General features: G+C 41.5%; 1 protein-coding gene across 1 annotated transcript in view; it reads left to right on the top strand.

The window, feature by feature from the left end:
* Positions 1–15405, top strand: part of ITGA9 (integrin subunit alpha 9) — a 329646-nt gene that overhangs the window by 150650 nt on the left and 163591 nt on the right. Inside the window, exons 14-15 of the mRNA XM_075212608.1 lie at positions 9543–9697; positions 12931–13091. Coding sequence (XP_075068709.1) covers positions 9543–9697; positions 12931–13091 — 316 coding nt within the window. The remainder of the gene's footprint in view (positions 1–9542; positions 9698–12930; positions 13092–15405) is intronic.

Raw genomic sequence — 15405 nt, 5'->3', positions numbered from 1 at the left:
AATCCGGCACAAGATAACACAGTCAATGATGGCAGTAGACTCAGCGGATAACAACTCCAGAGAAGAACCAACACAGTCCAGCAAGATATGCAATACACCAGCACAGTCAATGAGAAGTATGTATACCGTGGTTCAGAAGCAGGCTGTCAGACAGGAGTGCAGAGATACCTGAACGGCAGGAGGCCGGCAGGAAGCGAAGTCCCTGGATGGGTGAAGCGGTAGTCAAGTAGGTGCAGCGCACAGGTAGGTAGACCAGCAGGGAAACGAATACACAGGAATCAGTAGAGTGTGGAACTGGACTCCTGGAGGACCCTGAAGAATAGCGATGGTCTAGCTGGAAGGTAAGTAGTGAGACACGAATCCAATGCTGACAGGCGGGTAGAGACCAGCAGGAACACAGGAAAGCATGGAGAGTGGATCAGCAGTTGAAGGACGAGTAGAGATGAGGAGAAGCGGCAGCAGGACTCTGCGGACACACGGAGGTAGCCAATAGCAACCAGCAGGTGCAGTAACGATGGCACACGGGAGAGCAGAGTTGAGCTGGTACTGATGATCACGGAGAGTAGCGGATAGCAATAGTAGTGGCAGTCTCGAGGAAACACGGGAGAGTTGAGATGAGCTGAAGACTGAAGCGCACAGAGGCAGCGGATAGGAATCAGCCAACAGTCACGATGAAACACAGACGAGTTGCAGGTTGAAGACTGTAGTGCACGGAGGCAGCGGATAGGAATCAGCTAACAGTCACGATGATGCACAGGTGAGTAGATGTAGATTGAAGACTGTAGTGCACGGAGGCAGCGGATAGGAATCAGCTAACAGTCACAATGATATATGATAGAGTTGAAGTGGCTTGAAGACTGTAGTGCACGGAGGCAGCGGATAGGAATCAGCTAACAGTCACAATGATATATGATAGTGTTGAAGTGGCTTGAAGACTGTAGTGCACGGAGGCAGCGGATAGGAATCAGCTAACAGTCACGATGATATATGATAGTGTTGAAGTGGCTTGAAGACTGTAGTGCACGGAGGCAGCGGATAGGAATCAGCTAACAGTCACGATGATACACAGGAAGGTAGAAATGGTATGGGAACCACAGTAGTAGAAGTGGTTTGGAAACCACAGAGGTAGAAGTGGTTTGGAAACCACAGGAATCAGCAGCGCTGAATACACGAGGAAACACAGGAACACCTTCAGAGGCTCATGGGGAATGAGACTCCAAGATCAGGCAACGTGGTATTGACCACAGGTGCTTAATATAGGGAGTGTTGCCTGATCTGCCAATTAAGTTAAAGGAACATACACTGAAGGGTTAGAAAGGGCTGCGCATGCGCAGACCCTCAGGATGGCGGACGGCCACGGTTCCTAAATGTCCGGGAAGAAGCACTCACAGTCCGGTGAATGACAGATACCTTCTGAACTTCAAACTCACATTTTTCGAGTTTAGCGAAGAGATGATGATCTCGGAGTCTGTGAAGGACCTGTTTAACATGGAGCCGATGTTGCGACAGAGATTGCGAATATATAAAAATGTTGTCCAAATACACGACAGCAAACTGGCCAAGGAAATCTCGGAGAACCTCATTAATGGGGTTTTGGAAAACAGTGTGTGCGTTACAAAGGCCAAACGGCATAACCAGGTATTCATAATGGCTGGAATGGGTGTTGAAAGCTGTTTTCGTCACCCTTTTTAATGTGAATAAGATTATATGTACCACAAAGATCAATACTGGTGAAGATGGTAGCACCTTTCAGTTGATCGAACAATACTGAGATGAGAGGGAGTGGATAGGTGTTCTTAACTGTGATCTTCTTGAGACCCCTGTAATCGATGCACGGACGCAATCCGCCGTCCTTTTTGGATACAAAGAAACAACCGGCTCCTACCGAAGACTTTGAAGGCATGATAAAGTCTTTCAGTAGATTTTCCTCCACATAATATTGCATTGCTTTAGTTTCAGGACCGGAGAGTGAATACTGCCTCCCTTTGGGTACTTTAGATCCTGGAATTAACTCAATGGCACAATCAAAATCACGATGTGAAGGCAGGGAACTGGACGCCTTTTTAGAGAACACATCCTGGAACTCAGAATAAGGTGCAGGCAATTATTCGGGAACAGGCCGCAGAAACCGGAGAGCCAAAGACAAGCAAGAACTTGAGAATAGTAAAGAACTCCAATGAGCAATTTCCCCTTTGGACCAATCAACTACTGGGTTATGGAGATGAAGCTAAGGGTGTCCCAAGATTAGCGGCACAGAGTCGCAATTAATGAGGTAAAAAGACAGAGATTGTGTATGGTGGGTCCCCACTGTTAGCTGTAATTGGGATGTCTCATAGAAAATCTTGCCGACAGGTAATGGGCCTCCATCCAGGCCAGAGACTGTAATAGTGGACTTGACTTTCACATAGGGAATTTCAGAGGAATTGGCAAACTTGATTTCCAGAAAATTACCAGCAGCACTGCTGTCCAGAAAGGCCTCAAACTGTAAAGGAGCGTGAACAAAAGGTAATATGGGAAGTAAACAATACTGCATTTTTAGAGGAGATGATCTATAGGCCTAGATGAACCTCCTCCTTGTTCACTAAGCCTGGTCATTTCCTGACTTATTTGAGCAGGAGCGAAGAATGTGACCTTGCTTACCGCAATATAGGCAAAGACCCATTGTCCGTCTTCTAGATTTCTCCTCCGATGAAAGATGGTATGCCCCTAACTGCATGGGTTCTACTCCATACCCTGATACAGGAAAAGAAGACGGAGAAACGAAAGGATGATAGTGCTTCTTTTTCTGCTTGTGTTTCTTTGAGGCACCTATCAATTTTTATAGCAAGTTGCATAAGGGTTTCCAAGGAAGCTGGGGAAGGATATTGTACCAAAGCGTCTTTTATTTATTTAGACAATCCTAGGCGAAACTGACTGTGTAAAGCAACATCATTCCATTCGCTGTCAGTTGACAACCACCTGAATTCAGGACAATATTCTTTAGCAGCGCGCCGGCCTTGTTTCTGAGATCGGATTCGACTGAGGCTACCCGATCCGGGTCATCATAAACTAGACCTAAAGCGTTAAACGCATTTACCGTTTGCAAGGCTGGACTACTTGGGTTCAGGCCGAAAGCCCAAGTCTGAGGTTCCCCCTGAAGGAGGGAGATCACAATTCTCACTCTCTGTTGCTTTGAACCTGAGGAGCGGGGCCTTAAGCAGAAATAGAGTTTGCAACTCTTCCTGAAGTTACGAAATTGAGTGCGGCCACCAGGAAAGCGGTTCGGGAGGTTGAGTTTAAGCTTCACCGATGGTGATGAAGTAGCTGGCGAAGATTTTGAAGCTTCCTCTTACAAAGACAGACAATGAGAAAGTTCCTGGACTACCTGTGACAAGGTCTGGATCTGGCACTCCAGAACCTGAGCTGGACTAGGATCCATGGGTAGAGTCCTCCAATGCATTTATTTTTGGCCAGTTATAATGTTAAGGCTAGCAGTTATAGATATGAACCTACAGAACACTAGACAGAGGTCTTCGTCTATAGTAGCCGTCTTTCCCGTAGAACTTTAAATGCTCACAGGTACTCGGATGCCCCCAGGTCTTAAGCTCTTACGTAGTGGATACTATAACCAGCAGGGAGGCTAAGGCCACCCTGCCTTAAATTATGACACTAGCCAATCACAACCTAGGCATCAAATATGCCTAATTAGTCCCCCAGGAATGTAATAAATGATTAATTGGACTTGCGCACGCGCCCGGCTGGCACAGATGGCGGAGCGTGGCACTGTCAGTGAATGCGTCCCGACCTTCGCCATGACGACGACCGGTACAGAGCAGGGGGAAGTGATGTCCCGGCTGTTGCCATGACAGCTAGGACACAGATAGAGGAAGCGAGCCGCGTATCGCCCCGGCTCGTTACACCACAAAAACCTTAAATACCTGACTTCTAAGAGGCTTATCTCTCTTCAAGCGCGGTGAGCCCTATTCTTTGCCAAAGTTTAGTTTTATGTTACAGATCGGTCAAGTTCTCAAAATTCAAAAAAAGTATGCACTGTTCAGACAGTGTGTAAATTCAGAAGCCTTCCCTCAACGACTTTGCCACCCTCTTCTGGTTATGATAACATACTAATAATTGTGGATAGATTATCAAGTAGAATCATTTTGTTCACAAAGGGTCTTCCCTCAGATCCTCTCACAGCTTGGGTGTTTATCAGCGAAATCTGCCACTTCAAAGCGTGTCCAGAGAATGTCATATCTGACTGAGGTGTTCAGTTTTTCACACGGTTTTGGAAGGCCTTTAGTGATAGGCTCCAAATAAAGCGGTATTTATCCACCCAGTCCAACACACACACAGAATGTGTGAACCTTACCTTTGAGAAATATCTCACAAAATATACCAATTTTCCATAATAAGCAGGAAAAGCTGGAGCGCAGAATGTAGGTTACTTCAGGTATACATAAATGTATACACAAATATTCCGTAGAGAGTTAAAAAATATCTTAAATTTAATAACACATCTATATAAAAGTGTGGATGCATGCAGGCTTAAGTACTTGCAGGGTTTTTTGTGGGCATGAATAGAGAGAAAATACGCAATGTACACTATGAAAAAGGTTGTACGTTCAGCTCTGCATCAGGTCCTGCATGTCATTACAATTACACATTGCAACTTCTTCACACACAATTTCTCTGCCCCATTCACATCTTCATGTCGACAGTAGCGGCAGTATCTATTTCTACATCAGCATGCTGCATTTACCTTCACGGTTCGTGGTCTTTTTTTTATCACTTAGTTGAGTATCATTTTTTTCAGTGGATGAAACACATGTGCTTTTTATGATGCCTTATTCATGTGTTTTAATAATCAATTAAAAAATTGCAAAAAAAGTTTCCCAAAGAAGACAGAATAAGGGCTGGGTTGAGGGGGTGTGGCCAACCATCACAGAGGCGAGACGAGACACTAGAGGGGGAGCGGTCAGCCCACAAAGGACAGCTAGCACCATAATGTAGTATATAAAGAATGCAGTGTGTGTATAAAGAGTACAGAGTCTTGACCTGCACCTTAGATTGGGCAGAACAGTCACCAAAAATCGGGATTGTCCCACTAGACCAGGCTTGGCTAACCTGTGACACTCCAGGTGTTGTGAAACTACAAGCCTCAGCATGCTTTGCCAATATATAGCAGCCTATTGCTGGAAGGGTATGCTAGGAATTGTAGTTTCACAAAACCTGGAGTGCCACAGGTTAGCCAAGCCTGCACTAGACTCAGAACATTTGACAGACTGTCCTACCTGTTCTTGTCACTTTTACCACCTGTGGCTGCTGGTTTCTTTAGTTGCGGCTTGTCTGGATCCTGGAATGTTGAGAGCCCTATTTAGAAAAAATAATGGGTACATTTAGAAAATTCCAACCAGCCCCGGCGTTAAATCAATAGGACTCACAATTAATACTTAGGCCTTCCTCCAGCCCCAACATAGAAGTAATAGTATTCCCATTTAATAAACCTATTTCCCTCCCTCCAGACAGCCCCTGCAATAAATTAATCACATTTACGTATTATAAATATACCTATTTCCCACAACCGTCACTGCCATTAAATAATTCATATTCACATTTAATAAATATACCTCATGCTCCTCAAACTCAGTCCCGCATTCAATTAATAGCGCCCAAACCACCTCATCTTAAATTAATAGTCCCCACTATAAAATTAAATTGCCCCATCGTCACCCTACAAAGAAAATAGCACCCATTATTTAGCCACCTCCTACCACACACACATTACATTGCCACAAGCCCGTTGTGCCATCACACACACACAATACTGTGCCCCTTCATCAACATGCTGTGCCTCCTTATGATCACACTGCGCCCACAATGCTGCTTTTGCCCCCCCTTCTCCTGGCCCCCCTTCATCACCTTGTGCCATGCTGCTTTTGCTCCCCCCCCCTTCTCGTGGCCCCCCTTCATCACCCTGTGCCTTGCTTCTTTTGCTCCCCCCTTCTCCTGGCCCCCTTTCACACTCTGACATGCTGTCTGTGCTCCCCCTTCACTTTGCCATGCTCCCCCTTCACTCTGCCATGCTCCCCCTTCTCTCTGCCATGCTCCCCTTTCTCTCTGTCATGCTCCCCCTTCTCTCTGCCATGCTCCCCCTTCTCTGCCATGCTCCACCTTCTCTCACATGCTCCCCCTTCTCTCTGCCATGCTCCCCCTTCTCTCTGCCATGCTCCTCCTTCTGTGCCATGCTCCCCCTTCTCTCTGCCATGCTCCCTCTTCTCTGTCATGCTCCCCCTTCTCTCTGACATGCTCCCCCTTCTCTCTGACATGCTCCCCCTTCTCTCTGCCATGCTCCCCCTTCTCTCTGCCATGCTCCCCCTTCTCTCTGCCATGCTCCTCCTTCTCTCTGCCATGCTCCTCCTTCTGTGCCATGCTCCCCCTTGTCTCTGTCATGCTCCCCCTTGTCTCTGTCATGCTCCCCATTTTCTCTGTCATGCTCCCCCTTCTCTCTGCCATGCTCCCCATTCTCTCTGCCATGCTCCCCCTTCTCTCTGCCATGCTCCTCCTTCTGTGCCATGCGCCCCTTTCTCTGCCATGCTCCCCTTTCTCTTCCATGTTTCCCTATCACTTACCTTTTCTATCTGCTTCTTCCTTTTCTTCTCTTCTGTCTTGCCAGCGCTTCTCACTGAACGTCGGTTCAGTGTGAATGGAGCCGGCGCCGCAGTCACGTGAGGTTTTTTTTTTTTTTTAAAGTTTCTTGCTCCCCCCACCAACGAAGAGGGGAGCGATTCAGGGTCAGGGCCTACCGGGGATAGCCCGGTCCCCCGGCGGGCCAATCTGACCCTGCAGCTATGTGTTAATATGTAAAGTCTCTTATAACTGCATGGCTACCAACCATTCTTTGTTTGTAAAAAAAATAGTATCACTCCTGCTGAAACCTTAATGTCTGAGATCTATCAGATTGCTATTTATTCCTGCTTTGAAGTATCCAGTGAGCTTTGTCCCTCAGACATGCTAAATTTGATTTTCCTTACATTTCAGTCCAGGGGAGTAAAATGTTTGTAGCGAGGCCATGAATTACATTAGCCCTACCCTTGAGATTACTATAGTGAATCTGACTTTTATAATTTGTTCAATTTTTCTGTCTATCCTATACAAGCAAACAATTACGGAAATTGAGTTTCATTAAGCAACTATATTCTCTGGAGTGAGAACACTTGGAAGGCAGCCAGGTTCTTTGTCATTGGCTGATTGACCTTTACCCTTCCTTGTGGTAAGGATGAGGCACAAGGATGTTGACATCAATACACTATGGGAAAAACAACTAAATGTTGGGATGATAAAAAATTTATTTCGCAATAAGCTACTATGATATTTTAAAATGCATGTACAATAAATATCTCTCTGCCAATCCATTAAATTGTTAAATTTTGTAGCCTGTAGCTTCAATTCTGTATTGAGAATTTTTAGGATTATGTACTTTTGATTGTTTTGAAGTATTTGAAGCATTTAGTTTCATTTATGAAGATGACCACTGAATGAATTTTATTTATTCTCTATCGTATATTGGTGTCTTTTTACTGAATTGCGATTTAGAGGGCTGCACTTTAATTTGAGCACACCGCGCTGTATTGTCTATCCACAGTATCTTTATGTGTCTGCCAATCGATTTAACTACCAAGACTGTTAAACAAGTGTCGGACAGGTGGTAACCATTGTCTCAGAAAGTCTTTAAATTGTGTGATCTAGAATTAAGAGTTAAAATGAGACGTTTACCCTGAACAGCTGCTTTGAGAATCTGTTGGACAGGGCCTCCCTAAGCAATTGGTTTTACCTAATGAGTTCAATATTTAACAGTATCATTTCCAGATTGCTCAGCTTTCTGGGTAATCTGAGTGAAATGCTTAAATGCCAAAGAATTGAAAGATCTACAAATGAATATATGGTTTTTACATTTTCACATAAAAACTCTCTTTCAGGGGGAATCTCTTACTCTAATTCAGCTCCTGCTAGCCATTTGCCTCTGCAGCGACCCCTCACATTATGGGCGCTTTTTCAAGGCTCTACACAGGATCTTCTCTTACATCACATGTGGCTTTAACCAATCACACTCACTCCTTTCAAGGGTCTCTTTCTGTCTATCCATGCCTCTCTCCTAAGGCACTGTCATTCAAGGCTCTCCTCCTTAAGACCTTTGCTTTTGAGGACTCTTCCCCTCTTGTCCACCTTCTTCCAGGTGCACCTCTCATGCTGTACTGTATCCCTTCCTGCTCTCCTCCTGCACTGGTGTCTCTTCTGGGGTATACTTAAAGGAGGAGATCCCCGTCGGCAACTATATTCCTCTTACTAAATGGGTCTCTTCTCTCCTTTGCCACTGCCCCTTCACTGTGGGGCTTTCTCCAATTGGGACTGTATTTTTCCCCTACAGGGGTCAATAACTTGCGCCTCGCAAACCCTCTTTTTATCTGCCCTCTCTTGGCTGTTATCTATGGGGCACTCTTCCCGTACAGGTGCTACTAATTGCAGCTAGCGGCACCTATTGCACACTCTTCCTCGTCATGGACCTGAGACCACCCTCCTCCTTCCTGGGTTCCGGTTAACTAAAAATGTTGGCCCCCTACTCAGGCCTGGAGGCCAGAGTCTTTATGGACTCTGGCTCCCACCTGATCCCCCTATACCCGGCTCTGGCGCTTATGCGCTATGCCAATGATCACGCCACCACCAATGATGCGGCCACTGCCACAAGCTATACACCTGGACAAACCATGTTTCAGCTCAAGGGCTTCAAATGGAATTTTTTTGCAATTGTTTGTGTATGAGCAGATTAATATTCATACGTTGTATATCTAGTGCATCTCTCTGACATGGAATACAATATGTTAAACAGTTCTACAGTGTGTAATAGGTCAGTAAATTAATAGCTTTTCTGTCTGTTCAATAATGGACAATTAGAAAACTAACTGAATATATTACCTCCATTGTCATATAAATCAGTATAATAGATTTATGTGACAATGTATACCCATTTTGCTGAAGTTGTTTTACTAATCATTATGAAAGACAGCATGCAAATAAGTTAGGATTTAATACCTTAAAAAATAGACATTTGTATTACTATAATAATGTTTAAACTGTATATTATACTTGCATGTATTGTTTTGTTTAGCCTCATAAACACTTACATGATACTGACTTATTTTTGTAACTGAAATTTACAGTGTAACCAGTATAACAAACTGTACTTTTTTGTGACCCTATTATCAGAGACAACCTCCATAGATTGTATTATACAGTATAATTTTTTAATAGTATTCTTTTCTCAGTTATATAGTTATAACAGCCATTATCATAAAAAGACTTCAACAGCACTGATATAGAGGGTAACATAGAACTGAATTGATATAGTTTCATTTGTCTACAAAATTTGCCTGGTGGTAAACAAGCATGATAGTTTAAAGAGGCAACTGTGTTATATTAAGTACAATATATTTAGTTTTACTATTAGTTTTATTATTATGTTGCTCAAAACATACAGTCATGTAAGTTTTTTTCTTTCTTTTTAATAGAACAAGACCCGTTATTACCATAGATGTCTCAATACTCCTACCGACCTCCATTAATATCACTGCCCCACAGTGCCATGATGGAACACAACATGTGAATTGCGTCAATGTTACCGTCTGTTTCCGGTTTCATGGCAAACACATTCCTGGGGAAATAGGTAAGAAGCGTGGCTTTCATATTGTTTTTTTAACATTTTTGTTTGTATTTTTTTTTTTTTTTTTAAACAAACAATGTAATTTTTTCCATGGTCATATTGAGGATTAGTGGTACACTATGATCTATGACTCTCCTTTAGAGTTGGGTATAGGCCAATGTTTGTGACTTAAATGTGAGCAAATCCGTACTGCATATGCGTGCCAGTCTCCAGCCATAAGCGGGCACTTACGATGGAGATATAAAGCTGGACAGGTAAGGGTTAGTTTAGTACAGGAAGTGCGTGTTCATGTAACAATTATACGTAAATGCTCCTCCAATATGCTTCTTATGAAAGTCTGTTGTAAAGATACTCGATGATGATGATGACAGCTGCGGTCACTTCTTATTGGTTGCTAGCATATGCACCCACCAGGTGATTGTAGTTCATTCATTAGCATGGCAGCTATATTATATGAAGTTGTAGCTGTCTATTTGGATTACTTGTCCTGTTCATTTAAGCAACTGCAGGAAAGAAGATTCTCATTGGATTTTTAAAGAGTTAAACAATAGATGTGGGGGTGTTTGTATTTTAGGAGAGTGTTATTAGTAAATGCAAAAGTCGCATTTTCCATATAAAATGCAATGACACTATTCTCTCTTGTGTATATGACACTTCATTACATTATTATATTTTGTACAAATTACTCTAAATAATGTAATGTGACTCGTGCATCTACTACTAACACTGTCAAGCAGTATATACAGTTGTGTGCCTGCTGTAAACCTCGCGGAAATACTGCTGTTTTTGAGTTAGACGTATCATGACTTATGAGCGTCTCAACATACACATGTACACTTTCTTTGCAATGAACATAATATTTACGTGTATGTTCAGAGTGCAAAATGTGTTCAACTGACTGTAGATGTGAATTTTTCCTACATAGATCTGCATCTCCCTATGCTCATACCGCTTTTATATAGCCTCCAACATTATTTTTCTGGTAAAATTAGGAGTTCGATATGAGAAGGAGAAAGATCAAATTAACATTATATGACTTCTGTGTGACCTTTGAAAAGAGCACAGTTTCCTTGTATGGTTAATATAGTCCTGCATACCTTCTTGGTTTAGAACTGACATAATGAATGATATTTGTAAATTCTGAAATTAATTATTGGTAGTGAAAACTGGTTCACAAGTAACTGCAGTAATGATACTGTAACACACTCCTATCTGTCCCAATTTAGGCAGGACACTCCCGATTTGTGGACTCTGTCCTGCCGTGCAGATTCGGACAGGTTTGTTCCGATTGGACCAGAATGGTGGGAGGAATGTATAACTCCATTTACTTACATCCAGCTGTGAACAGGTGTTGTATAAGCACATCAATTGCATGGTCTAGCAAGGGGAGGCGAAGTACAATAAATGCCTGCAGGGGTGTGGCCAGCCCCCAAATGATATAACCCCACTCCTGATGATACATGGCAACACCCCATCACCCTCTCTGTCCCGATTTGAAGAGCTAGTGCCCTTTGTGCAGCGTTACCAATGCACCAATTTCATAAATGAGTTCATATACATTTTTGTACAACAATTAAGTAATATAAGCCTATGGGGTATATTTACTAAGCTGCGGGTTTGAAAAAGTGGAGATGTTGCCTATAGCAACCAATCAGATTCTAGCTGTCATTTTGTAGAAGGTAGTAAATAAATGAAAGCTAGAATCTGATTGGTTGCTATAGGCAACATCCCCACTTTTTCAAACCCGCAGCTTAGTAAATCTAGCCCTATATCTAAGAGATGCTTTGATGAAACATAATTGATTAGTAAAGACATGCAAGTATTCTACAATGTTTAGCGTTGATTTGACCTTAAGAGGACCTATCCATTAGAATACATTTTGGGCTGTTGGAGGGAACCAGAATAATTGGAGGAAACCCACACATGCTGTACCATAGTAAATCTAACCCAAAATATTTTAATACAGTCCCAGTAATGACATATTTTACGTTATCATATTACATATATATATATATATATATATAAATAAATGGTGATGATGATGATGATGATGGTGATAAATCTTTTTCATTGTTAAACTGAACATTAAAGTCCCCAAAAATATTTGTGTTACTTTCACTCTTTTTCCATTAAAATTGTACATTTCTCCCTTAGAATATTTATACAGGTACAATAATATTTATATGGTGCTCATGTCATTTGTTCTCTTTTTGTTTACTTAGAAGGGAAACAATGGTGTGCATGCACTGTTTTCTGCATCTTTCTTTCATCTACCCACGAGCATGTACTTATCTGAAGCTGACATCATGTGCCTGTTTATTGCATTTATTCAAGTTTATTCTAGTCACAAGGATGGGTCAGTTTTCAATGTAAATATTTTGTCCGCAAGTCAGAGTTTATGAACTGTTTATTTTAGAGGCTTGCATTACGATAGCCTGGCTATGACCTTTTGAAAGCTTTTTTATTGATTGTAACTGTCCTGTTAATGGTTGAGGTGCTGCGGCTGTGATGTTGGGTGTTTCTGTTCTTATGTGACTCTAGTAACAATGTAGCCAGACAAACTGGCTGAGTGTCAAACTAAAACTCTTATTTTCATTGCATCTCTGATTTTGTATAAATAATCAAGTTATGGGATAAAAACAGAAGAAACAGTTCTTATTATATTTCAATCTTGCTCCTTTCCATATAATGTCTTAGCTTTAGTCCACCAACTACACAAAAATGAATTAGGGCGTGTTTATTTAAACTTGTGCACAGGAAAAAGGTTATGTAAGTCAAAGAAACCAATGGCATACTTGCATTCAATTTCTAAACTGCACTACTAAAAGGCTGTTAGCATCTGATTGGTTGCTTCGCCTTTTTCCTCTGCAGCAGTTTGTATCAATTGACATAAATGTCTTATAAATGTATGCCCATGTCCCTGCAATTCTTAAAGAAATCTGGAAGAAAAATTTGCTGATCCAACTGTAATTGCTATTTTGTTGTACTAATCAATTCTAAAAACAGGGATTCGTGTAAAAATGTCAAGAAGCAGGATAAAGCTGATTTCATGCATTGCACTCGTAATTTGCCTTTTTTTTAATTACCTCTAATTAGAAATAGCTGGGAAAAGAGCAAAAGATGGACATTTTCTCCTTGTCATGTACTCTTCTGACAAACTTCTACATAGGGCCACCTGTAGCGCAACACTTTGTTGAGAGTGGTCGATTGACAATTTCTCACAATGTATTTTGCAGGTTTGATCTACAACTTGACTGCTGATATTGTGAAAAGAGAAAAAGGTCAACAGCCCAGAGTGTTCCTGGTTTCATCAGGGGAAACTGTTGCTCATATCAGTGAGAAGACTCAGCTCACTCACATGAAAGAGAAGTGCGATCAATATCTTGCACACGTGAAGGTATGTCACTTTTATCTTCTTTAGTCACGTGTGACAGCTATCATGGTCTTCTAAATATCTATGAGAGGAGAATGGTGTGAACTGTGAAATGTGTACTAGTATGGATTTTCATGCTGAATGTGACAAGGGTGCTTGTGCTTCTCTAAGATGACTGATGTTTGAATGGTGATGATTTATTTATATACATTTATTGCTCTCCCAATGAAGTAGCCATCAAAGTGTCACTATTGCCTCCATCTCAGCTTTGATCATTTATTTAAATTGTATTGATTTATATTATTGCCATTATTCTTCCACATTTGTAGCAAAACATTTTATTTGATAGTGTTTGTAATTGCTGGTATGTGCTTAATGTATGAAATAATAGTGTTCTGTAGTCTGTACGATGTAGAGAAATTCTTTTGCCAATTTTACTTCTAAAGTAAGCACATATAAAGTTTTACAGTTATGTTAGTGTATAACTCCCTTTTTAATAGTACAATACTACTTTTTCTATTTTTATTTTTAAGCCAAAGGTTCGGTGCTGGCTGTGCTCCATGAACTCTGTGCTCAAACTGTGAGTGCTCATGGAGTCTCAGTCTTCAGGCCCTCTCCGTTAGTCAATTACCCCTTTGTTCTCCAACGCCCAGAGCCATAAGACCTCTTAAGAGCAAAGGGGTTTCAGTCTTCCCTTCTCTGCAATGCTAGGGGAGACCCCTTTATCTCTGGATTCTGGCACTTCTTCTTCCAGGGACCTGGTTCTTTTCCACTCACCCCTAAGAGGTGAAATCTTCAAGCATGTGGGAGCCCAAAATCCAGATCACCTTACCCAAGCTAATATAAGTTAGTCATTGAAAAAGAGAAACATGACACGCAAATCAGCATGATAAACAGTGTAAATGTATTAAATAAATAAATAAATAAGTGCCTAATAAGGCCTTTCAGACAAAATTTTAAAAACACACCTTCTGTGACATAGGACTTCCCCTACTAGGAAAGGGTTTGACCGTTAGGACCTTCAAATTTCAGCACTTCAGCTAATTCAGAGAGAAGAAGTTGCTATCAATGCCTAACTTGATATCGCAGGGTCAGCAAGCATCATCAGAAGTCAAATATATCATATAATGTTCTGTGGTACTCGTATAATGCCGACTACAGTTAGCCTGACCTAAAAATTGCAAATAGTCTGAGCCTGACAAGGAGTAAATATAGACTTACTATATTACTGACATACAACTTTTCCTACACGCTGAATTGCCGGCACATATGAAATGCGACTGTGTAAAATGTGTCCATGAAGAAATGACTTCAGCACCTGGATTACATTATACAGGCGTGAGGCCCGGCCATTGCCGCTTTAAAACCGGCAATCTCACTGTGGCCATTGTAACTGACATCATTTCTTCATGGACACAATTTACACAGTCACATGTTATATGTGCCGGCAAGTCAGCGTGTAGGAAAAGTTGTATGTCAGTAATATAGTAAGTCTATATTTACTCTTTGTCGGACTCATACTATTCACAATTTTTAGGTCAGGCTAACTGTTGTCAGCATTACTACAGCCGAAAAAACATACCACACCCATATTGTTACTAAAAAAAAATCACATTATATAAGTGATACAAATATATACCCTTATTTTTTACATACTGATTTATTTTCCATCCTGAAATAACCCACTCAGGAAAATTTTATTTAAATGGCAGCCCTGTGAGTCACCCCTCACCCAATTGAATTTTTGAGCATGATATTGGCTTCTGATGCCACAGAACATTCACGTGCTAGCAGGTCTGTTTCATCCTCCTTTGGCCTCATCAGTGCAGGACAGGGTGTTCTGGTTAGCAATGTGAAGAGTCAAAAACATACTTTTTCTCACACTGTAAACATAACTCTAGAATTTAATATTGATTTATATATGAGAGTTGTGTTTCCTATAAATTCTGCTAGTTAAGGACCACGGGCCTGATTCATTAAGGATCTTAACTTGAGAAACTTCTTATTTCAGTCTCCTGGACAAAACCATGTTACAATGCAAGGAGTGCAAACTAGTATTCTGTTTTGCACATTAGTTAAATACTGCCTGTTTTTTCATGTAGCACACAAATATCAACTTTAACTTTCAGTGTACAAATAAGCTATCAAGTATTTGTGTGCTACATGAAAAAACAGGCAGTATTTAACTTATGTGCAAAACAGAATACTAATTTGCACCCCTTGCATTGTAACATGGTTTTGTCCAGGAGACTGAAATAAGAAGTTTCTCAAGTTAAGATCCTTAATGAATCAGGCCCCACCTCTGATGTCTACGCTGTGTACACTGTTATTACCATTT

The sequence above is a fragment of the Mixophyes fleayi genome, chromosome 5 (genome assembly GCF_038048845.1).
Source record: "Mixophyes fleayi isolate aMixFle1 chromosome 5, aMixFle1.hap1, whole genome shotgun sequence".
In the NCBI taxonomy this organism is placed as follows: domain Eukaryota; kingdom Metazoa; phylum Chordata; class Amphibia; order Anura; family Limnodynastidae; genus Mixophyes; species Mixophyes fleayi.
Note: the sequence above shows the minus strand (reverse complement) of the source record. Positions and strands in the feature narration are given on the sequence as shown.